Source organism: Quercus lobata, chromosome 3 (assembly GCF_001633185.2).
Source record: "Quercus lobata isolate SW786 chromosome 3, ValleyOak3.0 Primary Assembly, whole genome shotgun sequence".
NCBI classification, from domain to species: Eukaryota; Viridiplantae; Streptophyta; class Magnoliopsida; order Fagales; family Fagaceae; genus Quercus; species Quercus lobata.
In genome coordinates this window covers 45,669,228-45,693,615 of record NC_044906.1, presented here as the reverse complement: position 1 = coordinate 45,693,615, position 24,388 = coordinate 45,669,228, and the positions used below count along the sequence as shown (strand labels likewise).

General features: G+C 38.1%; 1 protein-coding gene across 6 annotated transcripts; it reads left to right on the top strand.

The window, feature by feature from the left end:
• Positions 1 to 3,074: 3,074 nt before the first annotated feature.
• On the top strand, positions 3,075 to 23,581 carry LOC115981917 (superoxide dismutase [Fe] 3, chloroplastic). Of its 6 annotated transcripts, none has more exons than XM_031104352.1 (10): positions 3,075 to 3,272; positions 3,448 to 3,582; positions 3,965 to 4,045; positions 5,410 to 5,601; positions 7,260 to 7,431; positions 8,151 to 8,243; positions 22,553 to 22,626; positions 22,707 to 22,733; positions 22,864 to 22,887; positions 22,964 to 23,581. In XM_031104352.1, the coding sequence occupies exons 2-10, from the start codon at positions 3,484 to 3,486 to the stop codon at positions 23,087 to 23,089; spliced, it is 888 nt and encodes a 295-aa protein (XP_030960212.1). In that variant the 5' UTR covers positions 3,075 to 3,272; positions 3,448 to 3,483; the 3' UTR covers positions 23,090 to 23,581. The 6 variants fall into 6 exon arrangements, with proteins under 6 accessions (XP_030960212.1, XP_030960213.1, XP_030960215.1 ...); XM_031104353.1 differs by having other exon boundaries at positions 3,083 to 3,272; positions 3,962 to 4,045; positions 23,022 to 23,581; XM_031104351.1 differs by having other exon boundaries at positions 3,086 to 3,272; positions 3,443 to 3,582; positions 3,962 to 4,045.
• Positions 23,582 to 24,388: the final 807 nt, after the last annotated feature.

Sequence of the window (24,388 nt, the reverse complement as noted above, 5' to 3'; positions counted from 1 at the left end):
TTTAAATTGATGAGTGCGTGCTTGTAACAACACTTTTTATGCCTTTGGATCTCTTTCGGATTTATTTATTTATTTATTATTATTATTTAATTCCAATTCTTTAACTCAAACATTGGTCATCTATGTGATTTTAGTTAGGGGTGACAAAATTCGATACGACCCACAAACCCAACATAACTAACCTGTTTTTTAAATAAGTCATGGGTTGAGGTTAAACAGATTCGAGTTATATTGGGGTCAACATGGCTGACTTGTTTAATAAACGGGTAGTGTTCGTGTTCAACATGCGAACCTGTTTGACCCGTTTAGCTTATAAAGGTATTAGTTTTTTTTAATATTTTCTTAATTTATGATTGCAATAATATGTTTATTACTATGTTTATGGTTGTAATTATATTTTAATTTTAAATATATGGGAATTGATAACAAGTTATTCAAGTCAAGTATGACCTATTAATCAAACTGGTTATAAATGAGTCATTTGTATTGACCTTTACATGACTTATTAATTAGGGGATTAAATGTATTATGTTGAGTCGATTTGTTTAATGAATAGGGTTAAGGTCGAGGATTCTTGACACGTTTACTAAACAAGTTAGGTTCGGGTCAACTCATATAATCGAATACTTATGACTTGACATGACATGAACCTGACATGCGAACACGAATTGCCACCCCTAATTTAAGTGATAACACAGTGGTAGTAACATTCTTTTTAATGTTCTATCTATAGTTTGAATGTTCTATTTATAGTTTGAACCCCACCTCCTTGTCCTGCCTATCTACCATTCTAAAAAAAAAAAAAGAAAAAAAAAGAAAAAGAAAGAGAGGCCATCCATAAGTTTTTAGTGTATCAAGCTTTGGTTATTTATGTTTTTTATGAGCCTGCCTTCTTTGTTTGGACTAAAATTTTTAAAGAAATACTTTTCTTGAATTGATTTAGGCTATTATAGGTTTAGAAAAATTTCAAGTTTATGATAAAATTTTTTGTCTAAAGTTTCTATTTTGCCCTTTGGTTATAATGTTGTTTGATCTAACAATGAGTTACTATTTGTTCAATTGTCAAGTAAGTGGAGGAATAGGAAGAAAAAGAATGGAGAGGAAAGTTACTCGGAATCAAATTTGTTATTGTTTTGTGATTTTGGCTTACCTAATTTGGAAAAATTTTGAACTTTTTTTGTGTTAGGACATGTGTTTCACTTGTTAGGAATATATGTCACTATTTTATGTAATTGGCTTATCCTTTGACAAAACGTACTTTACTTGTATTTGGGTAGATTTAGGATGTGTTTAAATACTTTAAGAAACCATGTTTCAAGATCAAGTGTTGAAACCTTCAAGTCTGTCCAAGAAAACAAGCTGATAGTGCAAATTCATTAAAACTTGACAGCTGCATCTATCAAGCTTAAGAAAGCTGTTCAAGCCCCGTGTGCTCGACAGCTGCTTGACACCTCCTATCTGTTGAGGTTTAAGAATTTCAAAATTCTGATATGATTTTCTTGGGATTCGTGAATATGTTTTTGGGCTTTCTTTTCTCCTAATCCTAGACATATAAAAGGATTGTTTTAAGGGCTGTCAAACAGTTCACAAGTTGCGCAAGCATTAAGCAAACTTTGTTCTAGCAAATTGTGACCGGAGACGAAGTTCTTGCCCTAGTTCATCTATTTCTCTTGTGGAAGTTGCTGTATATATGCACTGTAGGGTTTTGTAACCAAACATCTTCTTGATCTTCATCGTGTGGATGAACTGAAAAACTTTGCAGGAACAACCTTCTTAGTTGGTGATTGAAGTCGTGTACTGGAATTCGCGCAATTGGTTAGTCACGTACTTAGGAGCCATGCATCAGAAAAGGGAACTGTCACTACAGAACAAGTCCAATTGGGTATTGGGGTAAGGGTTCAACTGTAAGTTGGTAAGGTACTTGGGATTCCTTTACTTGTAACCGCTTGTTGTAATAATAGTGGAGTTTCGGGAGTGGTAACTTGAAAATTACTTGGTGGGGTTTTTGTCATTAGGTTTTCCTCATTCGTAAATAAATCACTGTGTTATTTATTTTCTGTTGTATAATTAGTTTATTGGTGATTTGTTTGTACTACCACGCGTTTGGGTATTGGGGTAAGGGTTCAACTGTAGGTTGGTAAGGTACTTGAGATTCCTTTACTTGTAACCGTTTGTTGTGATAATAGTGGAGTTTCGGGAGTGGAAACCTGAAAATCACCTGGTGGGGTTTTTGTCGTTAAGTTTTTCCCATTCGTAAACAAATCACCATGTTATTTATTTTCCGTTGTATAATTAGTTTATTGGTGATTTGTTTGTACTACCGCGCGTTTGCATGATAAATTGATTAATTAATAACTTGGCTAATTAATTAATTAGTTTCTATCACAAGGGGTCATTCAGTTTGTGGCCTATCATTTTGGATTCTATTTTAGTTACAATGTAAATGTGTTTAGTCTTTTAAAGGTTGATTGCCAAGAACGTATAGGAAATCAAAGAAAATGAAGGGACGTAATTTTATTTGGAAAATTTGATTTTAGATTAATTATAAATTATATTTTCTAGTTTTGTTTAAAAATTTAATTAAGCATTGTAAATTTTGATTTATTCATTTAAGTTCTATAACTTCCATTGTAATGCCTTGACCTTCTATCCACTTTAGTTGGAACTTGGAAGGATTGTCATAAAATGTTCCAAGACGTCGTAATATTGATATTTTTAAATATTTAAAATGATATTGTTTTTAAGATACCTAACAACAAAATGAGAGGACAATAGTTGGAAGAATGCGATTGAAAAAAAGTAACAAAATTATAGAATTGAAAAGAATAAATTAGAAGTTAAGATGACTAAATTGAATTTTGAATGATGTAATTTGTAATTTAGTTTTGATCTTATTGTTTTGTGAATGCATTTTTAATTCATATATCTTCAGCTTGTCGATGCGGTTTTTATGTCAATTAAATATTTTTTTAAGTGTAATTAAACTATTTAATATGATTTGTAAGCATTTTATTACCAAAAAAAAAAAAAACATTTAAATGTGATTTGAAGGAAAAAAGAAAAAAGAAAAAGAAAGGGGACAAAATGGCACAGAAACAGTCATTTGTGTTCCTGAGACCTGAGCTATGAGTGTGGTCCCCATTTTTATTCAGCTTTCTATCTTCTCCATCTTCTTACTCTTCACTGTAGTAAATAGTAGCGGGAAGGGGAAAGCCTACTTTGTAGAGTTCTGATAAACCACAGCTAGAGAACCCACCCTGCCCACAAACCAGGTTGTGGATTCTGTTCACTTTACTTTCTTCTTCTTCTCTCTCTTTAAAATTTTCTTTTGGGATTAATTTTGTTTTGCTATCATTGTCGTTTGACGTGTACTATGTGTTTGAGGTAAAGCCTCAAAGAGATATTGTAACGAGCTGAACTGTAAATTATTATGGTTCTGTAGAGCAGACATGCTTTTTTAGTTGCAAGAGGAACAAAACACAAATGGGATCCTGTTGTTATAGCCCTTCCCCTTCAAGTTCCCATCTTTTAGTGACTGACTTCTTCTCTTGGGGTTTCAAGAGCTCCAAGCTTCCATTTTTGGTAAGTTCCCATGATGAAGTTGTTAATTACTAGCTTCATATAAACACATTTGGCAACAGAACAACCACTCCTCTATATCATTTGCCATTTAATTATGGCTGTTGGTGATAGAATTTGTAATTAATATTTATGGCTATATATATATATATAATATTACTTAAACCCCAACATAATGAACTATGTTGAAAGTCTCCAGTACTAAGAACATTGTACTACATTTTTATTTTATTTTTTAAATTGAATAGTTATTTGCTTCCTTCATTGACTATGGTGTTTTCTGTTCCTGTATTATCCTTCATGGCTGGTGGCGTTATAGATATAATATCTTTCTTGTAAGTTGTAACCTATGTTTCCTAATTTTCTATCTACTCCTTGTAAGCAGCAAAAAAGAAGGTTTGATAGGTCCCAAAGAGCTTCAAAAATTTGTGGTTACCATGGATTGAGGACCCCTCCTTATAAGCTTGTAAGTGATTTTATTGGTTATATGCATACCAGTAGTCCATTTGCAGGCCCATAATGATAAGTTCAGCTAAGTCACTTCTACAATTTCCATAAAATGTGTGTCGACACAATCAAGAGTCAAAATGTGTTAAGAACCTAGTTTTACCTAACACATGTACTTGTGGATGTTATGTTAAGGTTGTAACTTGTATTAGCACTTGTGTGTAAGGTATTGGCCTTGCCTTGGCAGCCTTAATAATTGGAGCATGTGACTAAAGAATTAAATTAAGCATGTTTGTATCACTACTTAGTTACAAGCTGCTAGTAGTTGCTGCCTAGCTGGCAGATTAGTTTGGCAGTTAGTTACAGTTATTAGCCAAGTTTGTTAGCTAATATTGGCCTTTTCTGGTGTAATACACAACTAAGCCTTCCTATATAACACTGATTGCTGCTTGTAATCATTCATTCAGAGTCTATTAAGCAAAGTTAGTCTCTCAAACCTCTCTTTTCTCTCTAATCTCTCTTCTTTCTCTAGGAGGCTTGGCTACCTCAAACTAGCTAGCCACCCAAATACCACATCCCCAGTTAGTTAGGCTCTTAGCAAAATGTTTTCGAACATATTGTAATAGTTTTTATGTGCTTTAGTGGAGTCTCATCAGCCGATTCACCTTGAAAATATAATCTAACCTTTTCAACTTTTAAGTTCCTCGAATGCTTGGAAATGATTCTCCAAATTTCTACTTGTAGCAGTCGTTCTTAATGTAATTTATATTGAATCACATCACAGGCTCGTTAGTAGAATAATTTCTTAGAAATTCTTTTAGTAAAGTGCAAGTGTGTAACCCCTTATTCTCTCTCTCTCTCTCAAAGGACTGGAATATGTTTAAAGATGGCATATCCTGGAAATGTTATGCTGAGTGTGTCTAGTATGTTTTATTTCATCAGAGACAAGGTTTTATGAGTATGGATATATATTGAGCGGACAATTTGAATGATACCCAAATTCTGACGTAGTTTATGATGTCCCTCACCTCTGGGGAACGTTCTTTCAAAAATTAATTTCATCAGATAAATATTAGTATATCAGTATTAACCATTAAGTGTTTTGTTTATCCTTGTCCTTGTTATAAATGATAGAGAAGTTATAGATGAAAAGTAAAACTATTTAAACATGTTGGAAATAGAATTTCATTCTGATAAGTGTGGGTGTGGGAGAATATGCCAATTTACATATCTAATAAATAAAAAAAATAATTTATCTATTCAAAAGTTGGATTTAATACCAAGTCACTGCAGTTTGTGGCTATTCCCTGGAGGTGTCTCTCCTTAATTAATGAATTTCATTTTTTTTTCCTGAACTTATCTGCACTGGTTTTCTATTCTTAGGATGCTTTAGAACCATATATGAGTCTGAAGACACTGGAGATGCATTGGGGAGGACATCATCGAAATTATGTAGAAGGATTGAACAAGCAGTTGGAGAAGAATGACATACTATATGGCTTCACCATGGATGAGCTTGTCAAAGTAACATATAATAACGGAAACCCCTTACCAGAATTCAACAATGCTGCCCAGGTACTTTCTAGATTGTAGTTAATTGGTAACTGCCTGGACTTGAACATTATAAGTTGTTAGACTGATTTTTTTTTTGGTTATAAGTAATGAGAAATTTTATTAGAATATCAAAAAAGTTTCACCCAAAGTATACAGGAGGTATACACTAGGGACAAGAACTATAAAAAAGCACAAATTACAAGCATCCATCAAAGAAAAAACTGAAAAAAAAAAAAAAAATAGAATGACTGCCTATTACAGACAACCAATCCAATAAGGTTTTGAAGAAGAACAGTTTAAGATCAGGAATTGTCCTTTCAGAATCCTCAAAACTCCGGTTATTTCTTTCCCGCCAAATGCACCACATCAAGCAATGAGGAATGACCATCCATGTAACACCGTTCTGATGTAGCCCAAACTTCCCTTGCCAACAAGCTAAAAGGTCAACCTCCGTCTTCGGCATAACCCAATGAATACCAAACAAAGAGAATACCATAGCCCACAATTCCATAGCAATAGGACAATGGATAAGGAGGTGATCTACTGATTCTCCATTGCTTTTACACATAAAACACCCATCTAAAATCTAAATTTCCTGCAGCCATAAATTATCAATTGTCAAAATCTTCCCCAAAGTTGCAAAAAAAAAAAAAAAAAAAAAACTTTAGACGGAACACGTTATTTGGCATTTAGTAATCTTGATCAGTATCTTTGAGTCAAAATTTTTAGTTTGGTTCTTAAAAATTGAAGCTCTCTTTTTTGGAAGACAAATTAATTTTGAAAATTAACTTTTCGTGTTTAATAATTTTTTGGGGACATGTTCTTAAAATGAGAATATTAAGGTGGATAAGTGGAAATACAAAGCTAGGATTTGAAACGAAGAAATCCCCTTTGATATAGGGGTGACTCAATTGAGAGATTTGCATGAGATAGTTGTGAGATAGTTTAGTCATGTGCAAAGGAGAAAAATCAATGTGCTGATGACGAGTGATTTGATTCAAATCGAGGAATTAAAAGAGGTAGAAGAAGACCTAAAATAACATTGGTAGAACTAGTAAAAACAAGACATGTTAATTAAAAAGATGATAGATTGAATGATTTTGGATGGGATAGAGAGAAGAATGCATATGCCCAACCCCGATTATTCTTTTGAGGATCTATAGTTGACCCCAAATTTGGGACTAAGACTTGTTGTTTAATATTGTTTTGGGGCAAGTAGGCTCTATCTAGCATATGTTGAATAGGGTGACTTTTGTGAGAAATTAAATCTAAGTATGATATAACTATGGGAAATCTCCAATATATTTTCTATCTATTCTAACATTCTTGGTCAAAAATTTTAACATTTATCTTATTTTTTACTTTTAATTTTGCGTATATATATCTTGGGAATCAACCACTCCAATAAATTGGGGTAAGACACTAAGGTTATCTACCATAACCTCTCCTATACCCTGCAAAAGTGTTAGGTTTGTGCATTGGCTATGACCTTGCGTGTGTGTACACACACACACACACACATACACACACACACACACATATATATATATATATATGGGTATGAAAATTTAATTATAAAGTCAACTCTTGAAACCCCCCACCCCCAAAGAAAAAAAATAAGAAAATGAATGCAAGAAAATATAAAGGGAGAAAAGGCACTAATGAATCTTGATTTGCAGGTTTGGAATCATGACTTCTTTTGGGAAAGCATGCAACCTGGAGGAGGGGACATGCCCAAACTAGGTGTTCTTCAGCAGATTGAAAAGGATTTTGGTTCATTTACAAATTTCAGGGAGAAGTTTGTAGAAGCAGCGCTCACACTATTTGGCTCTGGCTGGGTTTGGCTTGTTTGTAAGTTCATTTAATTTTGACTTTTAACACTAAGATGAGCAATACTCTTTTGGCTTCACTGGACTGTTTAGTCATTTGCTATAGGTTTGATTGGCTATATAAGTTTCACTTATTTAAAATCCTCCTGTACTACATATAAATATTTTATACTTTTATCAATTGGTAAGAAGTTACACATGCACCTAGTGGGTCTTAAACCCACAACCTTGCCATCCATCCCTTTTTATGGGAAGAGGAGTGCCAGTTGAGTATCTCATTGACAAATATTTTATACTTAATTAAATTCAAGATTTGGTATCTCATAGGAAATACTGCTTATTTTATTTATTATATATCCATTTTCTCTCTCTCTCTCTCTCTCTCTTTTTATATATATATACATATATATTTTAAACATGGTAGACTAAGCTAAGATTTTCATTTTATTATTTATTGCTTTGACCTGTCCAGGGAAATTGAGATTTTTAAGGAACCTCATCATATGTTATGTAATTTTTCCATATTTTTGAACATCTCTTTTTGACTCTATGGCCCCAATGGATTGCTTCATCTTCACTTTGCTGCTTGATTTCTTAGATTTTCTGAACTTTAGAAACTAGACTTTTTTTTTTTTTTGTTGGGCGTTTCCCTTTTATGCTATACCTGTCAGAAACCATGTACTAAAATTTGTCACTTCTTGATAAGTGTTACCTCACTGAAATATAATTTGGGATATTCAGTTGATCATCTAAACATCTCTAGTGTATGGTGGATGGATGTGGTTGATGAAATCATGCTTGACCTGCTTCAAACAAGGACATTCCTGTATTTAGGTTTCCTACGGTTCTTTATTCTTTTGTACTCTTCTGTTTAGTTCATATGTTCTGTATACAAAAATACATAACTTGCCCTTATCTTGGGGACACACATGCGGGTACTAATACTTACACCAACTTTTGGATGCTAACATTCTCTGTGAAGATATTTGATGCGGGAGACACAAGAAGATTTTTATTTAGTATTATTTATGTTTGCAAGTCAATTGTATTTTTATGTTTTAGATCCTAGTAGTTTATTAGGCTATTATTATTTTAATTTGAAAGTAAGGTTATTTTTGTAATAAGGCAATTAAGGTTTCCTAACCAATTAAAACTAGGGTTTAGCAATCCTTTATAAGCAACCTATTGTACTCCTCAAGGAGTTAGTTGATATTTTGATGAATGAAAAAAATGGTCATTTGGTCTGGTGCTGACTCTAGGTCTACCCTAGGTGTTGACTCTTAGGTCATATCCCTTTATTTTATTATTGTTTTAGTTTTGTTCTAGTTGTCCTGTGTCAATTTTGGTATCAGAGCAAACACTGATCTGTTTGAAGCATCATTGCAAGTCAATACAAAAGCCAAAAAAAGAAAAGAAAAAGACATTCACCGTATTTTTCCACCACCAGAAATCCAGCCACCATACCACCTTCAAAATCCCTTCACCACATCCCCATGGGTATCTGTTAATACCCACGGGGCCACATGTATCAAGCCACCAAAAGGTTACCCATCAACCCAAGCCCTTTGTCCCAACAACCAGCAAACCCCACAGCCAAACCTGGTCAAGTTCTTTCAAAAGGTTTCTTCACATGCCACCGCCCATTGGAAAGCCAACGCTGCCATGCCAATAAACGATTGAAGTGCCAACCTATTCCCCGGCCACTTTGAGTTCCTCCTCTGTCTCAGTGCAACACCGCTCCACCTTGCCGTCTCAGAGTACTGCGTTGCCAACCCACTCCACCAGAACATATTGCAAGAATTCGTTAATGTCGATCTCACCTTGTCGTCCCAAGGCCGCTGCCCACAGCCATCACAAGACCGTCGCTGTTGCAACAAATAGCCAGTCCATCGACCCCATATCAGAGGTAACCCGATGGTCCCATCTGAGTTCTTTCTTCCTAGCAGCACTAGCGTCCGGTTTCACTCTCAATGCACACTTGTTTCAGCCCATAAAAGACATACCAACCCAACTTGCTACTTAAAAGCAAAAAAAGTTGAAAGCCCAAGCTTCACCAGCTCAATTGCCAAAAAAAAAAAAAAACTATTAAACCCAGAAGCCAACCTGTGCTCTTCAACTTTGAGCAGAAAATTTTGTTTCAATCTCCGTGTTTCACTATTTTGTGCCTCATAGCTGAAAATGACTTCCTTTGATAGAAAGCTTGAGAAGCAGCTTAAAGATAGAGAATTTGAGAAGCGAATTAAGGAGTCTGGGAATAGACTCCTTAACCCTCCTTCATCCACTGATGATCTTCTCACTCTTCTTGATAAAGTTGAAAATTTGTTAGCATATGTGGAGCACGAACCTTCCAAATCAATGCGAGATGCACTTTTACCCTCAGTGAAGGCATTGATCACTAATAAACTTTTGAGACATGCTGAAATGGATGTGAAGGTTTCAGTTGTATCTTGCATTATTGAGATTATAAGGATAACAACACCTCCCACCCAAACCTATATCCTCTGTTTTTGGAGGCAGCAAGAGGTCTTTTCATATTGATGCTAAACTTTTTTCTTTTTCTTTTGATGGAGGGCGGTCTGATTCGTATGCTTTACATGAGACACATAGGAATGTTAAGAGCTCGATTTGGGTTGGTCATAAGGGCTTGGAGTGGATACTTGTCTTGAGGATATACGAGATTGGGTGCCTGGCCGTGTTTTACTTTGTAAGAGATTTAGGGAGAATGGGAAGTTATTAGAGTTTTGTGGGAAAGCTAACAAAGCTGGTCTGTTTGTTGTTATTGCAGTTTATTTTGGAGGGTCTAGGAGAGGTTGTATAATGATACCAGCAAACTCTAATAGAGCTGGCTGGTCTTTGTTTCCGAAAGAGCTTAGGAATTTTTGCTCTGGTGCTGAACCGTTATCTCTGGCCAAAGGTTCTTTTAATAATGGTGGTGGTGGTGGTAAACTTGCTGGTGGTGACCAGAGTGGGAAGTTTTTTATCTAATTATGGAAATCAGCAAAAGATCAGAAATTTTGAAAAAATTGAAACATTTTTGGGGCAGAACGTGATGCATGGTAAACGTATAGAAAATGTTTCAGTTATAAAAGGCAATGTTTCAGCTTTTACTGGCAGACCCATGCGGGCTTTTCAATTTAAGTTGACTCCTGCTACTTTGGCGTTGAGAGTGTGTAAGTCTGAGAATGGTAGACGTTCTGTGACTTGGCTGGGTGATAAGGTGCTCAGCTGGCCCAAGGTGTTAAGTGATGGGCCAGAAGTAACAAAATAGCCAGGTGGGCCTGTTGTAGCCCAACCTGAGGTGCATAAGGCTTCTCAACTGAAGGGTAGTTTGGTCAAGCCCAACTTTCTTCAAGTGGAGTCTGATGCCCAGGCATCGTGGGTAGTGGGCGAGAGCTCGAGCGGGAGAAGGGGTGGAGACCCAGAGCCACCGGTGTCAGCAATGGGGCCGGAACTGGATCGCGGCGCCTTTACCCTCACCGGCGACCCTGTGCATGTCGTCTCGGTGGTCTCACCGTCGGCCAAAGCGATGGGTGCGCCGGAAATTGCCGAGACTGGGGTCATCGGAGAGGAGATCCAGTCTCCGATTGCTGGGGATTTCAACGGAGGGAGGTTGACGAGGCCGAGGGGGTCTGGGAAGGAGTTTCTTTCGCCTCAATGGCATCAGGGAGCAACCCAAAATCAGTTTTCTCCTCTGTTGGGCCTGGGTAGCGAGATGAACTTGTGTTTTGGGGAGATAAAAAATTCTATGGAGGTATCAGGGGAGAAGGGAGAAAAACTAGTTCAGGATGGGACTGAGCTGGTTCAAGATGGGTCTGAGTGCTTTATGCTTCAGTGGAAGCATAGGGAAGTTAATCCTAGTGGTTCTTCTCAAGGGGAGGATGAGAGTGGCTTTTTGGAGTGTTCACCTATATCTAAATGGGATCCCATGGAACATAAGGAGTTGGAGGTGATCCAGGAAGTTGATGAGGAAGAGGCTCGGGGGTCAGAGGTAAAAAATTCGAAATGGGTATGTAGCCTGATGAAAAGTTTTTGTAGAATAGTGGGTTTTCCTATTGTTAAGCATGAAGATCAATGTCTGGCTTTGTTTCATCTCCTTGAACAAGATTGCATTGATGTTGTAAATGTTGGGACTTCCAAAGATATTGTGAGTTCAAGGCAGAAAGGGCTTAGGGAACTTAAAGGTTTGTTTTCTTCTGTCAACTATGAGGGGGCAGCATCTAAGGGGAGGAACAGAGATTCCTCAGTAGGCATGGGGTTAAGTACCTGTGTTAAATGAATTTACGGCTTTTATCTTGGAATGTTAGGGGATTAAACAATCCTCAGAAGCGGGAAGTTTGTAAAAATCTTCTCAAGGAGTGGAAGTGTGATATTGTTTGCTATCAAGAAATGAAGCTGGCTTCTATAAGCTCTTCTATTGTTCAAAGCCTTTGGGGAAGTCCGTTCCTAGACTGGGTTGCTCTAGATACAGTCAACACTGCAGGGGGGTGTTACTGGTCTAGGACGAGAGAGTTTATGAAAAGGTTGATTGTGCTATTGGTCAGTTTTCTGTAAATGTTTTACTGAAGGGGGTTGTAGATGACTTTGTATGGGCTTGTTCAGGAGTGTATGGTCCTAATGATGATAGTCAGGGGGGTGCTCTGTGGGAGGAGCTCTCTAGGATGCACTCTAGGTGGGATACGGCATGGTGTGTGATTGGGGATTTCAATATCATTCGATATCCGAGTGAGAGACTTGGCTGTGAGATCTTTAGGGTGAGTTTGGTTCAGCTTTTTGAAAAAGTGCATGATGAAAAAGTTGAGTTTTCAAAAAGTGCATAATGAAAAAGTGTTTTTTCAAAAAGCTGAGTATTTGGTAAAAGCTGTTAAAAAGTGTTTTTTGAAAAAGCTGAGTGTTTGGCTAGTACTTATAAAAGTGGCAGTTTGAAAAATAAATTACCAAAAAGGACAATGTATATATAAGAGAGTTTGTTTCATACTTAAATCAATATTGTGAATTTTTTTTTTTCTCACCAATATTAGCTAATAATAACCTACCACTTAAGATTTATTATGAAAGTATTGTGAAAATATTGTGATAAAAATTGATACTGATTTTAATTTTAACATGCTATTAAAATTATGTTTTTCTCTTTCTAAATAAATTATTTTTTTCTCAGTTTTGGTTAATGGATCTCCTACTGGTTTCTTTGGTAGCTTTAGAGGTCTAAGACAAGGAGACCCATTGTCTCCTCTCCTCTTTCTTTTGATCATGGAGGTTTTAAGTCGTATCCTGAAGAAAACTGAGGAAGGTGGTCTCATTCAGGGTTTTCATGTGGGTCCAAATAATCATACTGGTATTCGTATTTCTCACCTTCTATTTGCTGATGATACTATTCTTTTTTGCGATGCTTCAAGAGAGCAGATCTTTTCCATTAGGCTGGTTTTGACCTGTTTTCAAGCGTTTACTGGATTGAAGGTGAATGTGGGGAAAAGTGAGATTGTCCCTATTGGGGAGGTAAGCAACATCCAGTCATTGGCTAATATTCTTCAGTGCAGGGTGGGCAGTTTGCCTATGATTTACTTGGGTATGCCACTGGGTTCTTTGTATAAAACAGTTGCTATCTAGAATCCGATTCTTGAGAGGTTGGAAAAGAAGCTTTCAGGCTGGAAGAGGCTTTACCTGTCAAAGGGTGGTAGACTCACATTGTTGAAAAGTACCCTTTCAAGCCTTCCGACTTATTACCTTTCCCTTTTTACTATCCCTAAAGCTGTGGCGACTAGGTTGGAATGTATTCAGAGGAATTTTTTATGGGGTTCTTCAGTTGAGTGTTTCAAATATCCTTTGGTGGCTTGGGAAAAGGTATGCCTTCCGTGCGAGTTGGGTGGTCTGGGAATTCAGAATTTGGTGTATTTTAATCAGGCCCTTTGAGGGAAATGGCTTTGGAGGTATGGCCATGAAATCACTCATCTATGACGGAGGGTCATAGCCATGAAATATAGGGAGGGGAAAGGAGGTTGGTGCTCTAGAGTTTGCAGAAGGGCTCATGGTTGTGGTTTATGGCGGAGTATTAGTGAAGGGTGGGGAAATTTTGCTAAGCATTTGTCTTTTGTAGTGGGGGATGGTTCCCGTATTCTTTTTTGGCATGACAAATGGACTAGAGATGTCCCTCTTAAGATTCTTTATCCCCAGTTATATTTGTGTTCTGCTAATAAAGAAGCTTATGTTTCTGAAGTGTTAAGCCCTTTAGTGGGTGATAACGACAGAGTGTGGAGTTTAAGCTTTTTTAGGGATTTCAATGATTGGGAGTTAGTGGCTTCTTATTCCCTACTTCATTTCATCCAAACCCGGATCCCTAGGGGTAATGGGGGTGACAGGCTTCGTTGGGGTCTTAATGGAAATGGAAAGTTTGACACTCAGTCTTTCTATCATAAGATTCGAAATGCATCTCCTTCCACTTTCCCTTGGAAGGGCATTTGGAAAGTCAAGGTTCCTAAAAGGGTGGCATTTTTTATGTGGACAACAGCTCATGGTCAGATCCTTACCTTGGATAACCTTATGCTTTGTGGTCGCCCTTTGGTGAATCGTTGTTGTATGTGTTGTTGTAATGAGGAATCTGTGGATCACCTGTTACTTTTTTGTCCGATAGCTCATTCTTTGTGGACTCATATGCTTCGGTTGTTTGGGATCGAGTGGGTCATGCCAGGTTCAGTAGCGGACTTATTATTTTGTTGGTACCATTGGCTTGGGAAGCATAGCTCCGATATTTGGAATCTAGTTCCAGGCTGTTTAATGTGGAATATTTGGACTGAACGGAATCGGCGTTCTTTTGAGAATAAGGGGAAAACTGTGGTTCAGTTAGTAGATTTGTGCCAACGGACCCTCTTTGATTGGTCTCGGTGTTGGGGTTTTTCGGATTGTTTTACCCTTATGGAATTCCTTTCGTCTATTAGCTTTTCTTAGTTTTTCTTAGTGGCTGTTTGTGTCTTTTTGTTCACTACCGTGAACCTTTTGTATTTTAATGCTTTTCCCTTTTTAATAATATTTTCTTCGTACTTATCAAAAAAAAGGATAACAACACCAAATGCCCCATATTAGAATGAGCAAGTGAAAGAAATAATTTAGTTGACTGTGGCAACATTTGAAAATATGCCTCATGTGTCTACTTGCTCTTATAAGAAGGTGGTTTCAATTCTTGATACCATTGCAAAGGTCAAATTATGCTTGGTGATGCTAGATCTTGAGTGTGATGCATTGGTTGTTGAGATGTTTCAAAGTTTCTTAAAGATAATTAGGTCCAACTATCCACTTGCTTTACTTTCAGCCATGGAAACAGTTATGAGTCTGGTCATAGATGAAAGTGAAGACATTTCCTCAAATCTTCTCAGTTTGCTTTTTGCTAGTGTAAGATGGGAAAATCAAAATGTTTCACCTACGTCGTGGAAATTGGGGGAGCAAATAATCACTAGGATTAATGCCCATCTAGAAAAGATAATGGCACCCATTCAAAAACAATGCAGCAAGCTTGAGGGTGCACATGATGTGAAAGTTGAAGTTGTTGAATGTGCTTCTGATCAACCCTCCATGGTGCTTGAAGATCTACATCTTGATGAAGTCAAAGAGGTTAAAACCACATTGTTTCCTATGGTTCATAATGTTCATAAGGTTCAAGATGAGATTATACTGATTTCACACATTGATTTTGTTATTCCAAATGAGTTTGATATGATGGAATTCAAGGTTTTTCTTTTCCCTGTGCTCCCTAAGATGATTCCAGATTTGAAGCAAGTGATACTTGTCACTATCCTAAGCTTTCAATGCTTTAAAACTCGAGGTCGAGTTTTCTCCAACCAGAGGAGAATGATGCGAGAGACTCAAGTCAATTGTATTTTTATATTTTAGGTCTTAGTAATTTATTAGGCTATTAGTATTTTAATTCGGAAGCGAGGTTATTTTTGTAATAAGATAATTAGGGTTTTCTAGTCAAATAGAACTAGGGTTTAGTAATCCTTTATAAGCAACCTATTGTATTTCTTAAGGAGTTAGTTGATATCTTGATGAATGAAAAAAATGGCCGTTTGGTTTCTTTTGTTCTGGTGTTGACTCCAAGTCTACCCTAGGTGCTTACTCCAAGCCAGTTTTAAGTGCTGACTCCTAAGTCATATTCCTTTATTTTATTGTTGTTTCACTTTTGTTCTGGTTGTCCTGTGTCAATATCTCACTATGTTCAAACACATGATAGCTACAAGTGGCAAATGGACAAGGTATTTGGAGGGAAACATCTATTATTAGGGAAAAAAGGGGGAAAAATAGGGACTAGAAATTTAGTAACCTTTATCTTATGATAACAGACTACATTTCGATATAACATGCAATAAATATGCATTTGATTTTGGGCTAAAGAGATAGAGAGATGTGATTATACATGATAATCATTTAAGATAAATGTTAAGTTTAGCCCATGAGGGGATAAATGTCAAGGTTTCCTTATTGGTTATGGAATTTAACATTGACTTTTCCTATAAATAGAGTGGCTGTGTACTTTTGTTTGTGAGAGAGAGAGAGAGAGAGAGAGAGAGATTTAAAGACAAAGTTGTGTTTTTTTTTTTTTGAGAAAAAGATAAATGAAATTTTATTAAAAATATTAAGGCAAATCCGATTGGAATACAACATCCAACTCATAGGGTAGTTCTTTCATCCAAACATCAGTGTTTGTAGATAAAATTGCTCTTCTAGCTAAACTATGAGCTAATTTATTCCCATCCCTATGAACATGCTAAAACGAACAGTGCCTCAGATTTCGCCCAAGACTCTTAGCTTCTTCAATAATGTGACCAAACAAAGTTTTACATTGACCCGACCACTAAAGAGCCTGTATTACACGGAGGCAATCACCTTCAAAAATCACATTAAAAAGGCTCAGCTCCCCTGCCAACACCATAGCCCGTCTTGCTGCTAGCGCTTCAACTATGTCCACCGAATGGATTGAATTCACTCGTTGACTCAAAGTCGCAATCACGCAGCCCAAATGATCCCTGACCACCACCCCTATCCTAACACTGTTTGTCCCATCAAAGAGAGAAGCATCAAAATTTGCCTTGAAGCAGACTTCAGCCGGAGGTGACCAACGCACTGGAGGTCAACGAGTAGGTCCCTGTGGCTCCCTCTGATGGACATCCCAAAATTCCTGAACCAACTCCTTAGCTCTATCCCTTATATCATGTAGCGACCAAGAGGGCTGGTGCACCCTGACTCTATTCTGCCTCTGTCACAGTCCCTAAGCCACTGTAGCAAACAAAGCACACCTATAGGCCGAACCTTCACTGAACAAAGCCTCCAAAATCTCCACGAAGAACTTGTACTTCTTTTGAGCCAAGAAGTCAAAACCCAGATCAGACGACCATATTGAGCGAGATTGATCGCACAACCACAAGCAATGCATAATAGACTCCACGTGATCTCCGCAATCATCACAAGTATCATCCATAGGGATATGTCATGCCTTCAAATTCATTTTGTAGGGAGAGAGTTCTTAGCAGCTCGCCATAGAAAGTGTTGTATTTTATTTGGAACTCGAAGCTTCCAAATTTTCTTCCAAACATCCTGTGACTGAACTGAAGAGGAAGAGCTTGGCAAGGTGAGTTTTTCCACTTCAATGAGCATCCGATAAGTACTCCGAACACTATATTCGCCGTTCGAAGTTAAAGGCCAAATCAAGATGTCCTCATCCCACCCTTCACTAACAGGAATCCTTCCCACCAGTTCAGCTTCCCAAGGTAGAAAACACCCCTCCAATTTCCCCGGATCCCAAATCCTAGTGTTAGGATAAGAATAAATCACAAACCCGAGTCACCGGAGAACCCGCTCTAGGAGAAACAATCTTGCTGCAAGCCGGATCGGGCAGCCATTAGTGTTTCCAAACATCAATTAACTCCCCATTCCCCACCCTCCAAATTGCTCCTTTGTTGATAACATTTCGCGCCTGCAAAATAGTCCTCCACGCATAAGAGCACTTTGGATGTATAGGAGCCTCGAGAATACTACCATTCGGGAAATACTTAGCACTAATAACTTTGTACAGTAAAGTTTCTTTGTGATGGAGAAGATGCCAAACCTATTTTGCAAGCATAGCATTATTAAACTTAAATCCCGAAAGCCCATACTTCCAATAGATTTAGAAGAACAGAGAGAACTCCATTTAATCCAATGAATTTTCTTCGAGTCACCATTCCTCCACCAAAACTTTCGAATCATAGCTTCAATATCCTTGCACAAGCCAACCGATAACTTGAAAACACTCATCGAGTAAACTGGGATAGATTGGACCACAGCCTTAATCATGACCTCCTTTCCAACTTGGGATAGGAGCTTTTCCTTCCAACCCTGTATTCTTGCCTATATTCGCTCTTTGATTTGAGTGAAGCAAGCCATCTTATTTCTGCCAACAAAAGAAGGAAGCCCCAAATATTTCTCCTAATGTTGAATTAATGGAACATTTAAGGCTACCTTGATATCCTCCTGTGTCTGCTCATCTGTATTCTTGCTAAAGAAAAGGGTTGTTTTCTCCTTATTTATCATCTGCCCCGAAGCATCTTCATAATAAGCAAGTAACTCCTGAATTCTCTTACACTCTTCCAAGGTAGATCTACACAAGATTAAACAATCTTCTGCAAAAAATAGGTGGGTTAGTTTGGGCCCATTTCTACAAATTGAAAACCCTTGGATAGCTCCTCCTACAGCAGCATTGCGCAAAAGAGCGTTTAATCTTTCTGCACAAAAAAGGAATAAATAAGGAGACAAATGATCCCCTTGTCGAAGCCCTCTAGAGGGAGTAATCATACCCTTAGGCTTACCATTCACCAAAATAGAATACGACACCGTGGTGATGCACTCCATTATTAAAGCCACCCATGATTCTTGAAAACCCAATTTAAGGAGAATCCGTTCAAGAAAAACCCACTCCACCCTATTATAAGCTTTGCTCGTAGACAACTTCATAGCCATGAAACCCTTCTTTCTTGTGCAATTAGTCTTCATATGGTGCAAAGGCTCAAAAGCTAGTAAAATGTTATCAGTATCCAATCTATTAGCAATAAAAGCACTTTGAGTTTCCGAAATGATAGAATCAAGTAGGGGCTTGAGACGATTAGCAATCACCTTACTAATAATTTTGTAAATTACATTGCAGAGGCTAATAAGTCTAAAATCAGAAACCTTCTCCGGATTGTTAACTTTAGGGATCAAAGTAATAAAGGTATGATTGATAGATTTTAGAATGGAACCCGAATTTAAGCAAGAAAGCACAGCTTGAGTAACATCCATACCTACATTAGTCCAGTAGGTCTAAAAAAATAAAGGAGGCATTCCATCCGGTCCTGGGGCTTTGAGTGGAGCCATCTCCCTAATTGCTTCACCTACCTCCTCACTAGTATAAGGTTTGTCAAGTTTAACCCTCATCTCTACAGTAACCACGGTTTGAACACCATCCAAAATGCAATCCAAATCATGTGGGTTGGAAGAAGTGAAAAGATTGGAATAGAACTCAGTTAGTAAGGCTGAAAAAACCTCTTCATCCTCCTGCCACACCCCTTGCTCATCACGCAAACCCTTTATGAAATTCTTTCTCTTCCTCCCAGTTGTTGAACCATGGAAGAACCTGGTATTCTGATTGCCACTCTTTAACCACTGAATGCAGGAACGTTGCTCCCACATTTCTTCTTCCTTGTCTAGTAAAATATTCAATTCCTTCTTCATCTGAGTTACCTCTTCATAATTAACAGACCTGGCCGAAACCTCCTCTGCCCTCCAAAGCCGATCCTTTAATTGCTTTATAGATTTCTGCACATTACAAAAATGATCACGGCTCCAATCTTTCAAACCCTTCATGCACTTTTTTAGTTTCTGAGAAGCAACAAACATAGGTGTACCATCAAGAGCACAATCCCATGCTTTAGTAATAGTCTCTCTACATCTAGGATCCGAAATCCACATTGCCTCAAAATGAAAAGGTTTTCGACGCCATTTTTGATGCTCACCATCCACATTTAGAGCCAAAAGAATTGGCCGATGATCCAATGTAAAACAATTCAAGTGCTTCACTCTACCCGTAGGAAATTTTGCTAACCATTCATAATTAGCAACACCCCTATCCAAACGCTCCCATATCATCTCCCCCCTTCTATGGCCATGCCAAGTATAATCCGGGCCTGAATAACCTAAATCAGTAAAACCACATTGGTCCAACACATCATGAAAATTTTGCATCAAATTATGAGCCCTAGGAACCCCACCCCTCTTATCCTACACCTCAAGCAATTCATTGAAATCTCCAAAATAGCACTACGGAAGCTTTGGTTTTGAGTTTAGCATTCTTAACATATTTCATCCCTCACTTCTTCAACTAGAATTAGGCTCACCATAAAACCCAGTCAGTTGCCATGCATCTTCCAACCCACCATGGACAATAGAATCAATATGGTAATTTGAAAAGCTATCCACCTACATATTAACACTGGTTTTCCAAAGAAGTGCCAAACCCCCTCCCCTACCATCAGAAGGTACCATAAAACAACCATCAAAGAAAATCTTATCTTGAACCCACACCATATGTTCCTTATCTGACCATGTTTTTGAAAAAAACACAATCATGGGACTTTGAGCTTGTACAATATTGACAAGCTCTTGAATTGCACGGTGCCTCCCAAGCCCCCTGCAGTTTCATGCTAAGAGTTTCATGGCTGTTGGCGGGGCTAATCATCAGCCTCCACCGTTAAATCATATGAGCATGCAGCCCGTTTCTTACGACGACCATTATCCTCCTTTGTATCCTCTTCACATTCTTGTCTCATTCGTTTAGCCATAACTGGTTCCAAAGGGTCATAAGACAAGCCCGGCCTCCTAGCTATCCTTGTGAATCGTGGCATTTTGGGAGCAGTACTACCTGGCACGGACTGAGAAAACAAGTTCTTCAGAAAATACACTGGCCCCACAGCTCAAGACGCAACCCCACATTGTTGAACAACCAACTCACCCTCTGTATCTTCCGCCATGTTGTCATCATACCATGTCAACTCACCATCAATCTTGTTGAATTGATCTTGGAAGTTATGGAAAGAAGCAGACACAAGTTGGTTTACATTCAGACAAGCTGTTGTGCACAGTTCAGCCGGGCCCTTTTCCTCCTCAATTCGGGCTTCTGGGGTTAATTCCTGCACTACCTGATCACCCATAGCAGATTGGAATTGTTGCTCATCTTCTCCCTCACTACCTGTTTCAGTTTGCGGCTTAAACCATCTCCCGTCACCATTGCTTCTAGGACTTGGATTACACGCAGGTTCCTCACTGGCCTCCTCCTCATAACCCGCGACATGGATATTCGTTTTCTTTGCAAGATTTGGGGTAGCAGCATGTAACCATGATCCAAATTGTTGATCGCCTTCCCTTGGGGTTCCTTTCCTTCTCTGCCATAGTGAACATTTCCAATCCTGGTGAGTTAGACGACCACACCAATAGCATAAGTTAGGCAAACGCTTGTACTTAAAACTAACCCAACTCTCCTCTCTATTGCTCAACCCGATCTTCCTACCTCTGCTCAGTGGTTTTGTAATATCTAAACTCATCCTTACCCGCACAAAGTTACTCCCCTCGTACTCGTCGCTGCTCTCCTCACTGTGAACCACCTCACCTGCCGCTGAGACGAATTCTTTTGCGACTCTCATATTCAAACTGCCCAGGGGAAGGTCGTGAACTTGTAGCAAAAACATGCTCTGTCAAAAACCAAGCTCTTCACCTCTGTACGTCACCGGACCCGCTTCAGCGCTACCAGGTTTTTATCGAAGGACCATGGCTCACCGGCCAAAACCTTATCAACATTAGAGTCCTTTGTAAAGATGAACAAAACTCGGTGGTCACCCATATCCCGAACCTCAAAACCCTTCTTTGTGTGCCAAAGCAACTTGAAGGTTCTTGCAATTGCTTCCATACTTAACACTTGGCCCGTGAAAAACCTCGCCAGTAGCAAGTATTTTCCATCTAAACCACTGTTGGCCACCATGTGTTTACTCCCCTTTGACTTAGACAATGAGAAGGATTCCCACATGGCAAACAAGTTCTCCATACTAGCCTTACACGATAGGAATCACGCTTTCTGTACCAATGTCGTGAACTAAAAAAACTAAAGCCTCACTTAGAGAGCAGGCACTTCATCTACTGGCATCTAGGGTTTCGCATGCCCTAGGTCAGAGAAACTAGAGATAGGTCCTTTCAAACATTTGGACTTAGCTCTCACTTCCTCTGTTTTCTAAGAGTTTGTTGAACCACGTTAAATTGTGTTTTCCGGACTTTTTCTTCTACTATTTTATGGTTTTTTTTTTTTTTTTTTTGGGAGCAAATTGGTGCTAGAAGTAGAACTATTGGTTTGGGTCCTTTGGGATCTTGGAAATGTTGAGGCCAAAATTCGCGGTGGAGTCCTTTGATTGGAAAAATAATGTCTTTGGAAAACATTGTCAAAGATAATCTAGAACTGCTAGGATTGATTGAGGCATTCTGTAAAAGGTTGAAAATAATGGCTATTATATCTGATGCTGAATAAGAGATTTAGATGAAAGCAATGAGTATTGTCATTTAAGTCTTGCCGTAGAGGTTAAGGACAATATCTTGAATGAGACATCTTCCCAAGAATTATGGAAAAAGTTAAAGAAGACGTGTGTGTGTGTGTAAGTCACGCATCTGTTGTATTTAAAGAAAGAGATGTATTAGCTGCACATGGAGGAATTTATTTTAATACTTATAATAGATTGACTACTTTTTTATTGATTGTGGAGGTCAAGGTTGATGAGTTGGAAAAGAATCTGTTGCCTTTAACCTTGCTGCCTCCTTTTATGATACTTTTAGATCGTCTTCAATTGTTTTGCATATTTTTCCCAACAATCAATGTTTAATATTTTTTGCATGTTTGCCTATATTTTATCCTATTTCAAAAATCTCAGATAATTTAGCAGTAGACATCACAGATTGGCACCTGTGCTTAGTGCGGCAAGTGCACAAAAAATAGAAATATAATATTGATTCCAAGAGTTTGTTCTTACTAGCTAAGGAATTCATTTTATGATTTATTTTGTTTTGATGATCCCCTAAAATAATACTAATCTTGTTTTATGTTTATTTAGTGAAGAAAGAAGAGAAACGGCTTGCAGTAATTAAAACATCAAATGGCATTTGCCCACTAGTATGGGATGACATAGTGAGTAAATGTCTTTTTTCCAATATCAGCTTACTCGATGTTTATCTTTCCAATTGCATTGATCATCTCTTCTTTTGCAGCCAATCATCAGTTTAGATATGTGGGAGGTATGTCAATGATTTCTCTCTCTCTCTCTCTCTCTCTCTCTCTCTGAGGGGAAGATCTACATTTACCTCCCCTGCCCCAAAAATCTTAAACTTGAAGGTGCTGATACTACCTCTGCTTGCTTTTTTGCAGCATGCTTATTATCTGGATTACAAGGTAAGCTTCATTGCCTTGACTTTTCTTCACGACCATGAGATCTTTACTTAATGATCTGTGGGCTTTTTCTGAACAGAACGACAAAGGGAAGTATGTGAATGTGTTTATGAACCACCTCGTTTCTTGGAATGCAGCAATGGCGCGCATGGCCCGTGCTGAGGCTTTTGTGAATTTAGGCGAACCCAAAATTCCCATTGCTTGAGATGTTTTTAGACCAAGAATCTGCAGCTGAATGGTGTTATTATGATTCACAAGCTATTTTGAGTTAAGAGGTTAGGAGTTCCCGGTGATCAAATTAGTTAGGGATTATGTTATCTGCATGATATACTTTGTAATACCGTTAACAGTGGTTGCCCAGATGATACCCTATACGATGCCCCAAGTGACTGCAATGCAACAGATGCAGAGTTGGAAAATAATTGCATGTTGGGTAGTTGGTAACCAACTATACAATGGTAGTTGGTGTTTCGTTATGTACTGATTTTCTTTTGTGTACCCAAAAAGAGAAGGGAAAATACCGAGGTGCAATTTTTATTTTATTTTTTGGGCTTAAAAAATAGGTAAGGTTGTAAGCATGTAAGGGATGACAGCCAGTTGGGGAGACCATATCTGGACATGATCATTTTTTCCCTTTTCCAAGAACAATACTATCTCATTTATTTTGAGGTAAAATATTTTCAGGTGTTTGGTGTGATATGTAAAATTTTCAAGCGAACCACCAAAATTGGTGGCTCAGCCACTAATGTCGCTTGTGTTGACCATCAAAACAATGCCTTCAGCCACCACCAATTCGGTCATTAGCGATATTGTTTTGGAGATTTGGTTGCCGGAGCCAATGTTACGATTGCCCGTTTCAGCAATCTAGTCATTAGAGTGATGACTACTGCCGAAATGATGTCTCTAGAATAGCATTTTCGGCGGTTGGGCCTCCAACATCGATTGTCGAAATTGTGGCTCTGCCCACCGGACCAGAGACCTAGCCACTAGATGGGGGGAAGGGAAGCTACTATGTGCCTTTATAAAATGTTTTACCAAATTTGTAAAGGTAAAATGTTTACTTCTTTGCGGGCATGACTACAACCTAAGCTTGGACCACCGTCGCAATCCGCATTAGTCCACGCCAGGAGTCGATTTGTGGACCGGCTGTCTTCGTTCCACATCCGACTAGGGTGCACCGCTAACCCTTATCCACTTCCCACCTAATAATTTCAAGTACTCTTTTAACTTTCTTTTCAAAGTCCTTTAAATCTTTCTCTCGTAGTTCTTATTTGCCAAAAAAAAAAAACTATTAATTAATTAAATGTCCAATTGATCACCGCGTTTGTATTTTAAATATCCAGATACAAATAATCTAGCCAATAATCCAACCAAAATAATAGGAATTAGAACTAAGACAATTCCAAATAGAAAAACTTCAATCATTTCAATTTGTTTGAAAGAGGAAAATGAGAGGTAATTATTCTTAACTATTGATTAATATTGTCCATGAATCTCAATGACC

What these genes read in the sequence shown, in the direction of transcription:
- LOC115981917 (XM_031104351.1), top strand. Translation starts at nt 3,484, where the DNA reads ATGGGATCCTGTTGTTATAGCCCTTCCCCTTCAAGTTCCCATCTTTTA. An exon ending in GCTCCAAGCTTCCATTTTTG is followed by an intron (nt 3,583 to 3,961) that starts GTAAGTTCCCAT and finishes ACTCCTTGTAAG; the next exon opens with CAGCAAAAAAGAAGGTTTGA. An exon ending in CACTAGTATGGGATGACATA is followed by an intron (nt 22,627 to 22,706) that starts GTGAGTAAATGT and finishes CTTCTTTTGCAG; the next exon opens with CCAATCATCAGTTTAGATAT.